Source organism: Sinohyriopsis cumingii, chromosome 17 (assembly GCF_028554795.1).
Source record: "Sinohyriopsis cumingii isolate HCF-2022 chromosome 17, ASM2855479v2, whole genome shotgun sequence".
NCBI classification, from domain to species: Eukaryota; Metazoa; Mollusca; class Bivalvia; order Unionida; family Unionidae; genus Sinohyriopsis; species Sinohyriopsis cumingii.
Genome location: NC_142977.1, coordinates 78,019,550 through 78,037,393, shown reverse-complemented (window position 1 = coordinate 78,037,393; position 17,844 = coordinate 78,019,550). Strand labels below are relative to the sequence as shown.

Below are 17,844 nucleotides of genomic sequence, written 5' to 3'. Positions count from 1 at the left end.
CTTTTATGAACAAATTTAATGCCGCAATCAGTAACCTAGTATTAAAAAAATCATAAAATATCAAATACACAAGTGAGGCCAAAAGGGTACATATTTTTTGGGATACCTATATTAAAACAAAGCATAAAAGTATTATCCGTTTGACCAAAGAAGTCAGTAGCAGTTCATAGCAGAAGATGTTTATTCAACCCAACCCCAAATTTCTACCTGCAATTTTCATGTCCGAAGATCATTTTTGACACCATGTGATGCTCACAGTGCAAACACAAGCCCTTTTCCTAGATGACAATTCTGCAAAACAGTGTGTACTAAATAGGCTGATGCAACTGAAAATAGTTGTCATGCAAGCCGTTTTTGAGATATTCTACTTGCCCCAAACACATGCGTTTACTGCTATGGGCGGCAAGCTCTTTTTCCTAGCCGACTATTGGTATTTCACTTTCAACATACTGCAGAGTATGGAAGGTTCACATATGGAAGGTGCACATGCCTGACATCAATTTTAACAACAACACAAGCCCAAAACACCTAGTTCACAAATATATCCATATCTTTAAATAGTAAACAATAATAGCATAAAAAGTCATACCATAACCTTAAGTTAAGAAATTTGCCAGGGGCCAGTTTACGAAACTAGACCCTGCCACCTTAATAACGTTTCACCAGCTTCTATTGAAACAGAGACTGGACAGTTATCAAATGTAACCAAGAAATTTCCCACACTGAATATCCCCGGTTCCCAATCTTGGATCTACATACTATGGTGTATTTATATCCTTGTAGTTGACTGAATCCAAATCATCCTCAGTACAATGCGTTTCCGCACGGAATATATTATTTAGATTAAGTATTTTCAGGAGCATATCATTGTTTAATTGATTTACTCTAATAGTATTTATTTTTGTATATATACCATTGATACTACAGTAAGTGACTCAGACTTTAAATATTGCATAGGCACAAGGAACAATCTGTGTAATGCATCAAACTAGGATCCATTAATGGCCGCTGAAAAACTCAGGTTTTCAAGTAAACTATTATCATCTCCATCATTATGTGTCTGATGTGTTTATTATTATTCCCTTGCTAAATATACTGATAACGTTCGTTGAAGTGCTGCTTGCGAAAACCAGTTTAGTGAGTTTTATTCCAACATATTATTTCCTCCTCGTCTGAAACTCGCCGTGTACGTTTTTGTGTTTATCGTTTTAGAAATTAAGACACGAGATTATATTTGAGGCCAGAAGGGGTGTGTCCTCTTTTGACAAATCTACGTTGTCTCTAGCGTAGTATACTTACATTATATACCCACTGTAAGACAGATTTATATTATCAGAAATTCTTACATTATCATAATTTGACAGGCAAATTACGAATCAGCTGTTAAATTAGTTGATATTGTGACTTGGTTCTGGTCCTTTTTTGTCCCGATTAGGTGTGACAAGGGCTATTACAAGATGCAACGCTTTCTGTGAGGCTCTGTCGATGCATTTCTGGAAATCATTGACATGGTTTTGGACACTTATGGAGCTGTCATTTTACGGTTGTTTATTCCCGCGTGAGTCACCAAAGTATGGCAAAGTTCCATTTCCCCAATGTTTTTCCCAGGTCTTCAGTTGTATGAACTGTCCCGTATTGCACATCAAGGACATCAAATCTGTCATGTTGCCATTATAAGGCGAATGCAGCCATGTTAGGGAAGAATGTGCTAAAAGAGCTCTCATTTTTAATGAGAGTTGCTCTTGTGAATGTCAGTTTGAATGACCTTTATCAAAAACTACAAGAAGTCAACAAATCACTATCTTCACAATAAAGGTATGTGTGACAAAATCCTGAGTTCAATCCCCATTCCCCCATCATTCTTGACCTAATCGGTGGCTCAGTGTTTGAAAAACATATGGTATAAAGTAATTCTTTGGTCAGTAAGAGCAAGCGGCTGTAATCATTGGACGTGAGGCAAGTTAGTTGTTTTTCTTTTGTTTTAAACAAGAAGAGCTGAAAAATAGAAAAAATAGAAAATGCATGACGAGCACGACGGGTAAGTAACAACGTACCACAAACCCATGATACAACAGTCATGTGAGCAAAATTAAAATAAGCCTTAAAGATTCCTTTTGTAATATTTCTTAACACGAACTCTATTTTTGTCGGTTTTTGTGGTGGTAATGTGATGTTTTACTGTGCGAACACAAAGCACGGAATTAGAGAGCCCATATGAGTACTGTTCACATGTAGGACCATTAACACTCATAGAACTAAATTAAATGACGGTAAAAGTTGCTTTCCCTGCTACGTGATGCGTGGTTTTTTTTGTGTGTGTGTGTGTGTGTGTGTGTGATTTGGATTTTTAACGTAGCTTTAAAAAAAATCAGTCATATCGCTACGATGTCTGCAGTGTGGCAGTTTAAAGTGATGTCTAGCACTGGGGCATCATGCCGCAGACATGTAGCATGATGTCCCACCCAGCCACATTATCCTGACACCCGGCCGACCAGTCCTAATATTAACCTCTTAATGCTGAGCGCCAATCGAGGCAGCTGCAAATACCATTTTTGTAAGTCTTTGGTATGACTCGGCCGGGGATCGAACCCCCGACTTCCCGCATCCGAGACGGACACTCTAACCACTAGACCGCCTGAGCGGTTCGATGCTTGGTTTTTTATTTACTCTTAAAATATGAATATACCTTACTTGCCTGTTATGAAAGATATATATATATATATATATATATATATATATATATATATATATATATATATATATATATATATATATATATATATATATATATATATATAGATAGATAGATAGATAGATAGATAGATATATATATATATATAAAATTATTGCACGATTTATCACTCAACAAGGTCCTCTTCTTTACATGTTAAATATAACAGCTGCAAACTTAATTTCTACCCAAACTGGAAATGAAAAGTCTCATATCTCGCTCAGGGGCATCGAGTGGCCGAGTGGTCCAAAGCGCTCACCGTTACGGATCACTGCCATCTCACCTCCGCCTGCGTGGGTTCGAGTCTCGGGCTCGGCCAATGTGGGTACGTGACAAAGCTTTCCAGTAGCTTCTCGTGGGTCGGTGGTTATATCCGGGGTTTTTTCGGGTTCTTCCTCCACAGTTTATACTGGCCGCCATGTATATGCTAAAAAATGGCGTTAAACCCTACAACAATAGCATATCTCGCTCATTGCTTCAGGTAAATTTTTTAAAATAATTTTGCCTCTGCAGAATTGTTCTCTGTCAAGCGACGAAACTTTGGTCTGTCTGACTGTCTGCATGCATGTATGTATGTATGTACTACGTACGTACGCACGCACTCACGCACGCACGCACGTATGTATGTATGTATGTATGTATTCAGTATTTCAATTCCGCACGCATCCGCATGTATGGGAGAGGGGGCGACGATATTGTAAAAGAGTGCTGATATATCGTTTTTTGTAAATTCATTGCAAAAACCTGAAAAGTATATATATTTCATTATCCTACCACTCTATCTTACCCCCGCACTGTATACTGTATTTGATAAATGTTACTTATAACCATTAATTTCAATTCATAGGCGACGGCAAACCTTCTTCATAGTTTTATTGGCATTTTATCTCTACTACGGTGAAATTGCGTTTTGGTATTTAAACCTTTTAATCGCTTTTTCCTGAGCTAGTACACCGTTTAATAAGCAATATATTATTACCGTTAGCTCTACGTGATCTTCGCGCTATTGTTTTGTGTATTGCCGACTTTACACGGATGGAAACAGGTGAGTGGTTTACAATACACAGGTAAGATTTTAAGCCATATGTGTAGATCGCAGTTGTAATCGCATTTAGTCCGCGCCGACAGTTGCCGTTTATATCCAAGAGAAAATATAAGAAACAACAGTTATGGATTTATTTACATTCATTGAAGAGTTCCTTCGCCCGTAAGTCTCGCCAGTGCTACGGTCTGACAGACTGTGAGAAAGATTCACTGAAGACATATATACTTGTGCCGTGAAATAAATGAAGGTATTTAAGCCGATTCAATCATGAATAATACAGAAAGTGCAATCCATATTCAAATCGATACTTTGCGATAATTCTGCGCGCGTGTGTCACCTAGTAACCGATGTAAACAGTGACTATAGGGAGTTCAAAGGTCGAAATGCGGACGTGATTGTTTACCTGTGGTCTAAGATGTCAGGTGAAGTTACTGGTGAAAAAAATATACTTCAAGGACGGGAACAGTAATACAGGTGAGGTATAGAAGTGGATGGGTGGGAGATGGGTTTGCGAGAGAGGGTGTGTGCATTTTCACTGGGAAATATCGACCATAGAAGTCGAAAGACCTAACTGCACGACAGGGTCAAAAGAAGACATAACCGAATGAAGGCAAGATAGGGTCAAAGGGATGAAGACAGAAAATTGTAAAGGGTTCCAGTTTTTTGCACGTGTGAAAATTTCAGCGAATGTTAGATCAGAATGAGCCGTTATAGGTAGCACAATATAAAGCAGGTACTTTCGTGTGGAGTGGGTGGATTGGTGGGTAGACGTACAGACCGAAGGAAAGAAAAAAATATCATGCTATCACGCTGAAACAAAAACATCTTGGAAAACTTCATGAGGGATTGAAACCCCATGTTTTAGTGTTTGCAGAACCTGAGCTTATACGGTTTTGTATGCCATTCAGACTTCAAACAACGCAGTCTAAACGACGGACGATAATTTGACTTTATAACAAAGGTTTGCAATCCAATATTGCTATGTATGTTTAATATCGATCGTAGGACATTCAGATATTGCTCTGTGTGTTTAAATATCGATCTTAGGTGTGTGTGTGTGTGTGTGTGTGCGCGCGCGCGTGCGTGCGTGTGTATGTGTGTGTGTGCGCGCGTGTGTGCGTGTGTGTGTGTTGGATATGTAACGTAGCTTAAACAATTTTTTGGTCATATCGCTACGTTGTCTGCAGTATGGCAGTTTATAGTCATGTCTAGCACTGGGGCATCATGCCGCAGACACGTAGCACTCAGTCACATTATCCTGACTCCATGCCGACCAGTCCTAACACTAACCTCTTAATGCTGAGCGAAAAGCGAGGCAACTGCTTGTACCATTTTCTGATGGCTCTGCTATGACTCGTCCGGGGTTCGAACCCGCGATCTCCCGCATCCGAGGTGGACGTTCTAACCACTAGGACACCGGAGTATGTATGTTTAATGTCGAACGTAGGACATTCAGATATTGCTATGTATGTTTGATATCGATCTTAGGACATTCTGATATTGTTATGTATGTTTGATATCGATCTTAGGACATTCTGATATTGCTGTGTATGTTTGATATCGATCTTAGGACATTCTGATACTGTTATGTATGTTTGATATCGATCTTAGAACATTCTGATATTGTTATGTATGTTTGATATCGATCTTAGGACATTCTGATACTGTTATGTATGTTTGATATCGATCTTAGGACGCTCTGATAGTGTTATGTATGTTTGATATCGATCTTAGGACATTCAGATATTGTTATGTTTGTTTGATATCGATCTTAGGACATTCTGATATTGTTATGTATGTTTAATATCGATCTTAGGACATTCTGATACTGTTATGTATGTTTGATATCGATCTTAGGACGTTCTGATATTGTTATGTATGTTTGATATCGATCTTAGGACGTTCTGATATTGTTATGTATGTTTGATATCGATCTTAGGACATTCTGATACTGTTATGTATGTTTAATATCGATCTTAGGACATTCTGATACTGTTATGTATGTTTGATATCGATCTTAGGACATTCAGATACTGTTATGTATGTTTGATATCGATCTTAGGACATTCAGATACTGTTAACTCACACAATCCTGTATTTTATTTATTGAATGGGACCTATAACTTTTTGGTGCCGTATATAGAAGAATCGCTGATAGTGTCTTGCATTAATTTATATATTCTTCAATGCTAAATTTGGATAGGTGTGATTGCATATTTGCAGCTATTCAAATTCAGTGAACATATATGATGAGTAACCAATTAATTAAATGTATCTATTTATCTGATACACCTTGTTAACAAATTATGTCACTAACACTTACACACGGGTAAACTTCGATACAAACGGACAAGATAATAACGTACTTTGTAAACAGGATTTCCTTATGAGGAAGCAAACCAGCAGTATTCGGAAGATTCCTATATGACATTGTCCTTTATACGGAGTTGTCCTTTACCGCACGTTTTACAGTAGAAATGAACTCTTCATTTAATTTAGGTCCATATTAAAATCTAGTGGTTTACATTGGTGGTGTGACTGCAAGGACAGTATGTACGGTAGGAAACCGGTAAATTACACAAGGGAATAAATAAGAAGGGACTTGGCAGATACCGTTTATCTCGCAATGTGGGCAAATATGGTGCAGTTATATTGCCGAAATGTGCCTGGAAAGCATACATTGACTGACCTAAGGTGGCGGAGTTAAAATAGTTCCCAGTGTTAGGGGATACTCATATATTTTCTAAGGCGTGAACGGTTGGCGGTACGGAAACATGGGTAAAATAAAACATGCAGATGTGCGGTTGATTGATATTTGGCAGGTTGTTTTATCTGTGGTCTTACATTAATTAGAGTAAAATTTAGGTATATAATGGATACGTCGGGCTTTCTAATTTACAACTGAAGTTGTATGGAAGTCTTTGGAAAGTCGGGGTAAACTTATGACTTCTAGCGAGAATCGCGCCAGGGTTTGTCAACCGCTCGGTCAAGTAAATACCCGTGTGTGTGTAACAATAATTAGGATCTGTTTTTCCTTAAAAACAGAGACGAAATAGTTGATATGAAAAAATGGCCAGAAAGGGGCAGGCAATGAATTAAAAGTGCGCTATTACAAGATCAAAATGGCGCCTGATACAAAACAAAATTGGAGATTTTTCTCTACTAATCACACTGTTAGTTACAACAATGTAAACGTTTACGGGTCATAAGTTGCATTGAAAGGCGTTCACCATTTCGTGTGCTTGAATTGCTGTATTTAGGTTTTAGAGCGTTTGTGGCAGTGTTTAGTCGCCAATGCAAAACCAGTCGTTTCCTTAAATTGAGTAGCAAAGTAAGGTGTCGTATTACCGCCACCAAGAGATCAATTTTTATTATTATTTCGAAAACATCTTTTGATCTTGGATTACGAGACCAATCATCTACTCAAAATAGAACCTAAATTAAATGAAGAGTTCATTTCTACTGTAAAACGTGCGGTAAAGGACAACTCCGTATAAAGGACAATGTCATATAGGAAACTTCCGAATACTGCTGGTTTGCTTCCTCATAAGGAAATCCTGTTTACAAAGTACATTATTATTTTGTCCGTTTGTATCGAAGTTTACCCGTGTGTAAGTGTTGCTGACATAATTTGTTAGCAAGGTGTAGAAGATAAATAGATACATTTAATTAATTGATTGCTCATCATATATGTTCACTGAATTTGAATTTGAAGAACTTGTAACAAAATGTGTTATATATATACAAAAGTCAGGCATCCAAGAACTACATCCACAACCCTTAATCGTGGTCAAGGTATATCATATAATATAAAAATAGATATCTACAGTTATGCCTTTAATAGACATATTATTCTCCCTATTTAACAGTTGGTACCAGAACAGGAATATTTTTGTTTACGTTTGTAATGGGATACGCAGACATCATTTTGTTAATATATGTATTGTATCTATGTTTGATTGAACAATTGATCAATTTTCCGTTTGGTTTCAGATAAGAACTTGAACCTAATCATCGTTATGTAACACCTTCGACCCTTTGTTTCGTCATCAAATCAAGCATCGACATAAAGCAAAAACTGCGTTGTTTACAATTTACTGATTTGAGAAAGTACCCAAAGTGTAAGTTTTCTTTGATTATTGAATTTTACCAGTGATATACGATAACTCAAAGAATAAACTGATATTTTTTATATTGTAGATGATATTCAAGAAAATAAAATGACGATCATCAATATTTTTTAACAAAGCATCGAGCCTTAATCATAGAAATATAAATAGGTTGTACTCAACAAGCAGTACATCTGGAAGATATCAACCTTTAAACTGTGAGAAGTGTGTGTTGCAATGTTAAATATATCGGTTGAAATTAAGAGTTGGGTCTTCATAGGAGTTTGGGTATTATTTATTTAATGTTGGGACAAGTTTATGACTGATAATGCTACTTCATTTTTCATCCAGCTAATTCTAAGGCACTTCACGATTGCAGGATTTGAAAGGAATTGGAGGACGACGAAAGCAAACATGGCGAGTGACAAGAAGCAGATGAGTCTTATTGGGATTGACAAAGTTTCGAACATACCGTACATCCACATGTCCTTTGTTTTCCACAGCTTCGTACCGATGAGATACGTCCGTCGTCAGTGTCCGTTCGACGACCCTACATTTACCGGCAACAACGCGGAAGGATACAGACTACCTCAGATGTTTAGGTGAGATACCATGTTCGTTGTCACTATATTAAAATCCATTTTTGAAATTCCACCTTGAGATAATATTCCTCGCATCTCTTGTCTACTTTTGTTGAACTACAGAATTAAATATTACGACTTAAGTTTAATCTTATAATAACACAGATCACACATACCAATATACTGGTAACTGATTGACAAGACACCAAAATGGGATGGTATTTTACCTGATGATGATGATCTATAATTTCGTTGCTCACAGGCTACAACTGTCTGGGAATAATAAGGCCGCAACTCAATGCAAATAAACGAGTAGTAAATGGAGCGTTTCCTGTTTGTACCGTACAGATAACTAAAAACAGGAAAAGTAATGTCAAGATGTACGACAAAAGTCTCGACTTAAAATATTAGCATGAAATCCAGGAATCTCATTAGATAAAATCTAAATATAACCAAGTTCGGAAAATGCAATATTTTACGTCTAGACGTGAAGACATATTGGTTAAATTAGGTCATTTTATGTGACGCCGTCACCGCTGCCAATAACCGCCAATACAAGTTGATCCCTATAGCTCGCTTGCCCACAAAGACTAGTCCAATAAATAAAAAAACGACAATTCATGGTCAACGATTGGGTCAAGAAAAGGCGACATGCACTGCTTAAGCAACGCTTAGCAGAGATTGATCGAATATCACCGGAAGTCACTGACTATCTTTAATTCATACAGAAGATTTATTTCTACCATATAAAATCTGAAAGTTAAGATTTTAGCTTCGAACTTTACTTAACTTCAGGTTGGACGAAAATGGCTCACTACAATGGAAGAAAATGGCTGATGATGAAGTGTATTGCATGATGGTGGCTCAAGAAGTTGTGGGTCCGCCAGATGCAAAGTCTCTGCAAGACTACTCCTGTATAGCTGACAGAGACCACACCACGCCTGGTTTCACGCGTCTTAAGATGATACAACAAATCCGCCAGGCAAAAAGCGCACCAGCCCCACATTTGACTCGAGAAAAATCAACCATGATGTTGAACAAGGAGGTCTCCAGCCACGGAAATAGTTCCAAGCACTATGTACAGAAGCAGACAAGGCAGGCCAGCCAGGACGAAGAAGACGAAAGCGAACATCTATCCAAGTTGACAAGGCGTGCAATGTCTTCGCGTGTCAGCAATACGAAAAAAACAGCATCAAAACCTAGAATATCCGATGATGTCCACTACGCCCTAGCTTTAAAGTGTCCATTCTGGCCAGATGAAGCGAAGGAATGGAAGACAAGGAACAGGCCAAGTGGTTGGCCAGGAAAGCGTGTGGAGATAAAAGTTGTGACCACAAACTGTCACGTGACTCCTGGAGCCGATTCGGAGAGTGAAGAGCCGGACATAGAATGGACATTCACTTTCTTTGAAGCCGAGCGGATTCTGTCAAAAGAGGCTATTTCCTCTGCTCATAGACAATGTTTCATTGTATTTTGTCTACTGTGCCTGGACTTGTTGGAAACGGGGCCTCTTCTGTACATCCATATGAAATATGTATTCTATTTCTTATGCGAAGATCTTGAACCAAGCATTTGGCGGAACAATCCAGGTCATGCAGTGATGTTACTCCTTGAAAAACTATTGCAGTTTATTCAAGAAAAGAACTTGCCAGATTATTTTATCTCTCAGAGAAACACGATAAAGCATTGGGATAAAGAAGACTTCACGAGAACTGAGCACATTCTTACTACAGTAAGAAAGAATCCTATCGAATGCCTTTTAGGATTTTCTGACAATTTCGTCATCTATGACGTTTTCCCATTCAGTGGACACGTGCGTCAGATCTTCAGACCGCTTTTGGAAGATGCTCAAGCCTTTGTGAAACGCCAAGACGTAGGAAAGAGTGTGAAAGCTTGCATGCAAGTGGTCAATGAATTGTGCAATAGCTTCTACCTGGATTTCGGTTTCGATGATTTCATTGACCATATGATGGAAGTGTCATACTACATACCAGCTATGATTAATTATGGGATCTTGGCGTTTGAAGAATTCATAGAACATTTTATCAAGCCCCTGCTGGGTGACAGCGAGGCAGACACAGAGTTACAAAACCTTCCGCTTCATCTGTGTCAGAAAAATATAGCACTAAGCGATCTTATTCCTGCAACGGAAATATGGCGCCCGATAAGGATGTGTGTCCTTCTTATCTCTAAGTTTGCCAGTGACAAGAAAGGATCAGACCTTTACGACCATCTAGGATGCATGTACCACGCTGCGTCAATGACATACGAGGAGCACAGGAAGGAAGCGCTAGAAAAAGCAGAGGAGGCGTTCAAAGAAGCGGTAAAGAGAGAGGATTGTGGGATTGGAACCTACGTTGACTATGGTAGATTTTTATGCATGACTGGGCACTATGAACAATGTATTAGACTCCTAAAGAAGGTCATTAAAAAGGAGGGCAAGAAACCAACCAGTACTAACTACTATGGCAAGATGGAGGCATCCGTGACCGAAGATTTTATCAAAAAAGAAATTGAAGAGAACGATGGAATGGAGGTGTTATCTGCCGCTTACGCGTTCTACCTTCTTGTGGACTGTCACTTAGCTCAACAGAAGCAAGAGGAACTCACACAGACGCTGCAACAATTCGCTGAAATGTGTACTACTTCAAGAGACCCCAAATCTCACTCTCTACTGGGGTACTGTCTAATCAAAGTAAAACAGTACTCGGGTGCAATTGAAGAGTTTAAGAAAACACTTTCTATAGACCCAAACGACAAAGTAGCACACTATGCCGTCAACTTTTGCAGGAAGATGGAGAAAGGGGAAGGCGGAGCTGATAGTGCTAATGGTGAAGATCATAAACTTCATCGACAACGGGCGCAGCTGAACATGAAAAACTGACATATAACTCTTTCTCAAAGGAGAAGATTGTGTCCTGTTGACGACATCAGATCGTCCTGATATTGACACACAAAGGGTTATTGCTTAAATGTTGTTGAAACAGACCGACGCATTGATTGATTGATTATTCCAGAAAAAAATAATCTGTTTTACATAAAGGAAATTATTTTTCACCTGCAAGCAAATTCCCCAAATAATGTAACAATGTAATCATCGATTAAATAGCTCGCCTCTGCGAAGCGTTTACTGAAATTAGTGGACTCCGTAGCCATTGTAAACATTAATTATTATGCATAATAAATTAGATTAAAGTAATCTTGGAGTAAAATATGTTGGCCACTGTGACTGGGCATAAAGACATTTCTATAATACTAAAGAAGATGTACTATAACGAAATGATGAAAACCTGAGTTTTTTTCCCAGACCATTTTTCATAAATTATGCACAGGATCTATTATCAGTGACCGCTCCAAGATGCCGTTACATTTGCTAAAGTCACTGGCTATGAATAAATAACTTTAGAGTGACGGCTAGAGTGACCACTACTTGCAAGCATAGTTCAAGTCTCGGTAAACTCCTTGGCATGCTAATACTGCTGATGACCCGTGTCAAATGCATGTACTATCACATGGACAATAACTACGCAGTTAACATGTAACCTATCACAATAGAAACTGTATAATCATTAATGTGGAAAGTTTAGAATGAAGGAACGATACTTTTTCATACTTTTAACTGTTCTGATCGGATAGGGAGCCTTCAACTTTAAATGTGAAACGTCAATGAAGCATCTCATACAGGTCACAGAGACCTCTTTTGCCGCTAAGGTGCAGTGCACATAAAATTCATCCTCTCACCAAGTGGCACAGTTATAGGAAGGATATAATCACACAGAAAACCCTATGTGGCCATGAGCTAAATGACAGAACTTGAACCGGTCCGGTAAAATATGACATGTAGGTCATAGTGACCTGTTTTATTTCATGGGTGTGATACTAGCCGAGTTGCATATTAATGGAAAGTTTTATAATTCAATCATGAAAACTGCACAAGGTTTGAACTGCAAAAAAAATGTACAGACTCCCCAGATTAGGCCATAGTAACCTACTTTGTAATGCAGATGTAATTCTCTTCAAAATGTATATCCTCACAAAGTTTTTATGAACAAACATATGTGGTCATTAGCTCAGCGCACAAATTTAATCCAGTCCGGTAAAATGTTTAATGTACTTCACATTGATCTTCTTTGTTGTACAGGTTTGGAATTAATAGAAATGTAAACACATCGTCTAGTCTGATGATGTCAGCCTGAACAATGACTGCGGCTAAAACTAAATTTAAACAGTTAATCAAGAAATGTGGATTACAGTGACCTATTTTTATGATGATGCTGTAGTATTCATTAATATGTATCCCCTCACCAAGGTTCGCGAGTGTAATTATAACTATATGAACATCGGGGTGCAAAAACATTCCTGGTCGTGAGCTAAATGAAAATCTTCACAAAGAATGTACAATGCATCCTGTTGGGTTAGGTGCCATGAAACACACTGTTGCCTAGGACCTCAGAAGAAAGAATGATTAGACGCAATGAGGCTGTACATACGTATATGTTTAATACGTGCGGATGCCGATGCCCAAACAGCTGTTGATGCTAGGAATAGTATAATATGGCGCTTCTACTTCATGGAAGCAAGCTACAAGTGCCTTGGCCACCCAGGAAAAACTTGCTTTCTTTTAGTTGCCATACTTACGGTAATCCCTTTGTCTAAATGAAACAATTTAGTGAATCTCATTCTCTTTCCTAACGACGACATCAGCATGCCCAAAATATTTCAAACTAATGACTGTTAGCCGTATTTTCGAGAATAATAAATGATACATAGTTCAAGTGAGCATACTAAAATTCCGATCTGTGAATCCAAACTTTTTTCTTTACTATAAATTGCTACAGGGAGAGGCACTTGATATTCACACAGATCGCATTTTACACATTTCCGTCCTTGAATTCAGTGCATTGACGACGGTTGAGATTTTCTATTCATGTGACCTTGATCTTTGAAATGTATTTGTTTCTTTCCTGTTCCAAATGTAAGCTGTTTTGCCAAGTTTGGTAATGGTACATTTTGGAGAACTCGAGGTATTGTTTGAAAACGAATGAGGCTTCATGACATAACATGCTCACCTTTTGGCGGCATAATGAAATGTCTCACAATCTATTTTTCTTTCAAAGAACGAAACGCACAAAACGTCTCTTTGTTTTTTAACTTCGTTTATTCATATAGTTGAACAGTAGATACAAATATACTTAACTTCAAAACGATACAATCTTGAATTACTGACGAAGTTACATATATTTGTTTAACATTTTTACACTATGAAAGATGTTGCGATGACAATTTGGTTTTGCCTCTATGGCAACCAGTCTTACCATTTAAAAATGCTAATTATTCCTTATATAAATTTTGGATTTTCAAGAATGAGATCTGCAACATTATATCAGGCACACATTCAACTAAATCAACAAATACGTGAATTTTTCGAAGGATGGGGATGATGGACAGGAGTAACATATTCTTCAAGCGGTCAAAGAGCATTTGTCATATTCATATAATGTATACATTTATCATTCAAAACGATTTGAAACAAACATGGTTATTTATAATTTTCCCAGTGCAACATCGTTATAAGGGAGACACAAAAGTCTGCACAACATTGCATTGTGCTTATAAGTGAGATTATGTCTGTTTGTGTATTTTATGCTTGAAGCAATAATTTCCCTTAATCACTTCAAGACAAATATTTTAGGTGTGAAAATGAGTGCTAATTGTTGTCCATGTATTAAAAAATTTATATTCAGATCTGCTGTCATTATATTAATGTTCTCTGAAAATAAACCATTTAAATATATTATTTCATATTGCTGTTCCTGAAAATTATCCCGATGCTTACATTTCTCAGTTAAATATTTGTTGTGAATCTGCTTTTAAACAATATATAAAGGTATGTTAAAATACGAATACATATTTACTAATGAAAGCTTATACCAACTGATAAATGTGCGATTTTTCTGACAATCGAAGGCCTGAAAAATTGATAATACCAAGTGATCAAAAAATGTGCCCATATGACAAAGATGGAATAGTGAACGAAATATAAACGAGTGTAGTACAAATGCATAACGAACGAATATCGCTTTTTCCCATCGAAAGCACTTCGTACGTGCGGTATACGATGAAAAAACTCAGTTTCGAAATATTGTACCGTATACATAAGTCACCCTCGGGCATCGTTGTACGCCATAAAACGAAACCCGAGTACATGTATTTAATAAATAAAGGGATTTATACAATTCCGTGACATGAAGAACGACTGATAAAACGTATTGCCAAATGATGCTTGTTGCAAGCATCAAACATTCAGCCACAAATGATAAAAGGTGAATGATAAAAAAAGAATGATAAACCGTAAAATTATGATTATGTTTGTATCGTCTCTCAGAAGCATTTGCAAATACATTTAAAAACAGTCTTAAAGGCATGTACATACAAAGCTCTCGACTCAATATAAACGGTGATGACGAGATGATGCACCACACACAGTGGTATAGTTCAATGAAACGTGAATGCATTCAAAATGTATTTTAAATGCTATTTTAAATTATGTAAACGTCTCTGTGTCTGTAGCATGATGATTTCTAATACCTATAGGTTTTCTGTTTGTTAGTAATGGCAGTTATAGTGGAAGGCAGATCTGCATTATTTGTGCAAACTTGATAGGCCTTATAATGTAATACTGTCTGTGAAACTCTGTCGACTGATTTCTGTGTAGTCATTTAAAGGTCGTCTGTTTTCGGTAATCAATGCCATATTGAATCGGGGATCAACATCGTATGTACAAAACCGAAAGCTCTTGATGCCAGGATGCTTTTTATAAAATTTTGCTTAAATACTATTCCGCTGTTTTGTAAGAAATTATTTAAACATTTTTTTAAATATTATAATGGTGACCATATTTGATAGTGGATCATCATCCTTCGTACTAATTAGAAAGGCTTTCATGACATAATTCTGATGGTCAATTTAGGTCAAAGTCTGTGCAGTCATGTGAGTTAAAACAGCAGCTAAATTATATTACAGAATCATCTTCAAGGTCATGGATTTGGGACATAGAATGCAAAGTTTCATACGAGAACATCAGTTTTCAAATAAAAAATGTTTAACTGAAATAATACCAACCATTCTGGAGGTTTTCAATAGTGGAAGCTTTTGTTTTCAGTAACTTGTGGGTAGTTTTCAGCAGTGAAAGCTCCAATTTTCAGCAGTGAAAACCCTCGTTTCAGTACTTAGGGGTAGTTTTCAGTAGTGGAAACTCTAGTTTTCAGTACCTGAAAGCTCTAGTTTCAGTAGCTTGGGGGCAGTTTTCAACAGTGAAAGCTCTAGTTTTCGGTAATTTGGGACAGTTTTAAGTATTGACAAAATGTTTAAATTATGTTATCAGTAGTCAAAGAAACAGAAACATTCTTATAAATTATAAGCATTAGAAATGCGTGTAATTTTATAAGAAAAGCCTTTTCCGACAATATTTTAATTTTCATGTATAAAACATTCATACTGTCAAATTTCAACCTCATCAAGTTAACAACAATGCCCATCAGATACCGTCATTTGCAATAGAACTTCCAGCTCTGAATAGAGTATTCTTAACTAAAGGCAAAGCAGCATTTAGGTTTGCCCGTTGTCCTAGCTAGTTTACTGATACCGTTATAGGTATGCCTGTGTGTCCTAGCAAGTGTACTGATACCGTTATATGTATACCTGTGTATTAGCCAGTGAAATGATACCGTTATATGTATACCTACGTGTCCTAGCCAGTGTACTGATACCGTTATATGTATGCCTGTGTCCTAGCCAGTATACTGATACCGTTATATGTATGCCTGTGTATCTTATCTAGTGTACTGATACCGTTATATGCATGCCTGTGTACTGACACCGTTATATGTAAGCATGTGTCCTAGCCAGTGTACCGATACCGTTATATGTATGCCTGTGTCCTAGCCTGTGTACTGATACCGTTATATGTATGCCTGTGCATCTTATCCAGTGTACTGATACCGTTATATGTATGTCTGTGTCTGTAACGTAGTCGAGCTGACCCTTTGAGACCGGGCAGGGTTTTAAAGAAACAATAAACACGTTCGTGGATGACAAATGACAATATGTTAAACACTGGTACTAATGATATGAAAATAACACAGAAAAGCATATAAAATGAATATAAAACACATACGAAATATACTTTGACTACTATGTCACATTCAAGTAGTCAAAAAGTTCTAGAAACTCCATGTAAACTTCATGTACACAAATATCTCTAGCAAACTTTCATATAAACAAATGCTTGTTGCAAACCCATATAATCAACTACTGGTTGCAAACATTTATGTAGTCAGACACTACTGTCATAATTCACATGTAGTCAAACCACTACTTGTTATTGTTCTTTTACTTGTAGTCAATACACTACTTGTTATTGTACTTTACTTGTAGTCAATACACTACTTGTTATTGTCCTTTACTTGTAGTCAAAACACTACTTGTTATTGTGCTTTACTTGTAGTCAAAACACTACTTGTTATTGTGCTTTACTTGTAGTCAAAACACTACTTGTTATTGTGCTTTACTTGTAGTCAAAACACTACTTGTTTGGAAAATACACGTTGACACGGCCTTCTCTCTGGCACGGTCACTTTCCCCTCCGCACTTGTACCCGTACGTTGGCACTGAATTGGTGGGTTATACTAGTAATGGTACACCAGACGTCATGGTATTCACAAGCCCATCCGGCTGCTCATAACCGGCGAGCTGAATATGGAAAATAAACACACCTTTCCAATAGTCTAATTTAATTAGAATGGGTTTTGTTGCAACTACTTTAAGAATATACGATAGGCACGAAGTATAACATAGGAATGCTATGCAATAAAAACAAATATACGTAATGCTATAACATTAATACATACACAATATGTTTTCGAAATTAGTCGTGATAGCGACTAGATGAAATTAACTCGCTACCACATTGCCTAGGTTATATCTTAATAAACTGAATTGCAAATACGATGAACGATGTGACCACATAATACAACAATGAACGTGCTTTTATGAAACTGAATAATTATTGTAAATAATAAAAAGAGTTGACTAAAAAAACATTCGACTCACCCAACTGTTTGGCTTTAACGAAATTACAATGGCACCTGCCCGACAGCTGAATATGTTTAAGAGCTTCCCTCTATATTGGCTGTGCCCTTCAATATCTCTACCCGATATATATATAGTAGTGCGCAATAATACATTATTTCGCACGTGCCGCGCGAGCAATAAAAGCGTCACGCGATACGACGAAAAATTACATTTACAGAAATATTACGGCGCGTGAAACAAGACAACCTGATTTAAATGAAAAGTATGGAAGACTAAATGAGCCAT

General features: G+C 37.3%; 1 protein-coding gene across 2 annotated transcripts; it reads left to right on the top strand.

Moving 5' to 3' along the window:
* Positions 1-3,867: 3,867 nt before the first annotated feature.
* On the top strand, positions 3,868-11,584 carry LOC149779284 (uncharacterized). Of its 2 annotated transcripts, none has more exons than XM_089939883.1 (4): positions 3,868-4,250; positions 7,770-7,897; positions 8,265-8,487; positions 9,262-11,584. In XM_089939883.1, exons 3-4 carry the CDS (start codon positions 8,300-8,302, stop codon positions 11,348-11,350), a joined length of 2,277 nt encoding a protein of 758 aa, XP_089796009.1. In that variant the 5' UTR covers positions 3,868-4,250; positions 7,770-7,897; positions 8,265-8,299; the 3' UTR covers positions 11,351-11,584. The 2 variants fall into 2 exon arrangements, with proteins under 2 accessions (XP_089796009.1, XP_089796010.1); XM_089939884.1 differs by having other exon boundaries at positions 8,237-8,487.
* Positions 11,585-17,844: the final 6,260 nt, after the last annotated feature.

What these genes read in the sequence shown, in the direction of transcription:
- LOC149779284 (XM_089939883.1), top strand. Translation starts at nt 8,300, where the DNA reads ATGGCGAGTGACAAGAAGCAGATGAGTCTTATTGGGATTGACAAAGTT. An exon ending in AGACTACCTCAGATGTTTAG is followed by an intron (nt 8,488 to 9,261) that starts GTGAGATACCAT and finishes ACTTAACTTCAG; the next exon opens with GTTGGACGAAAATGGCTCAC.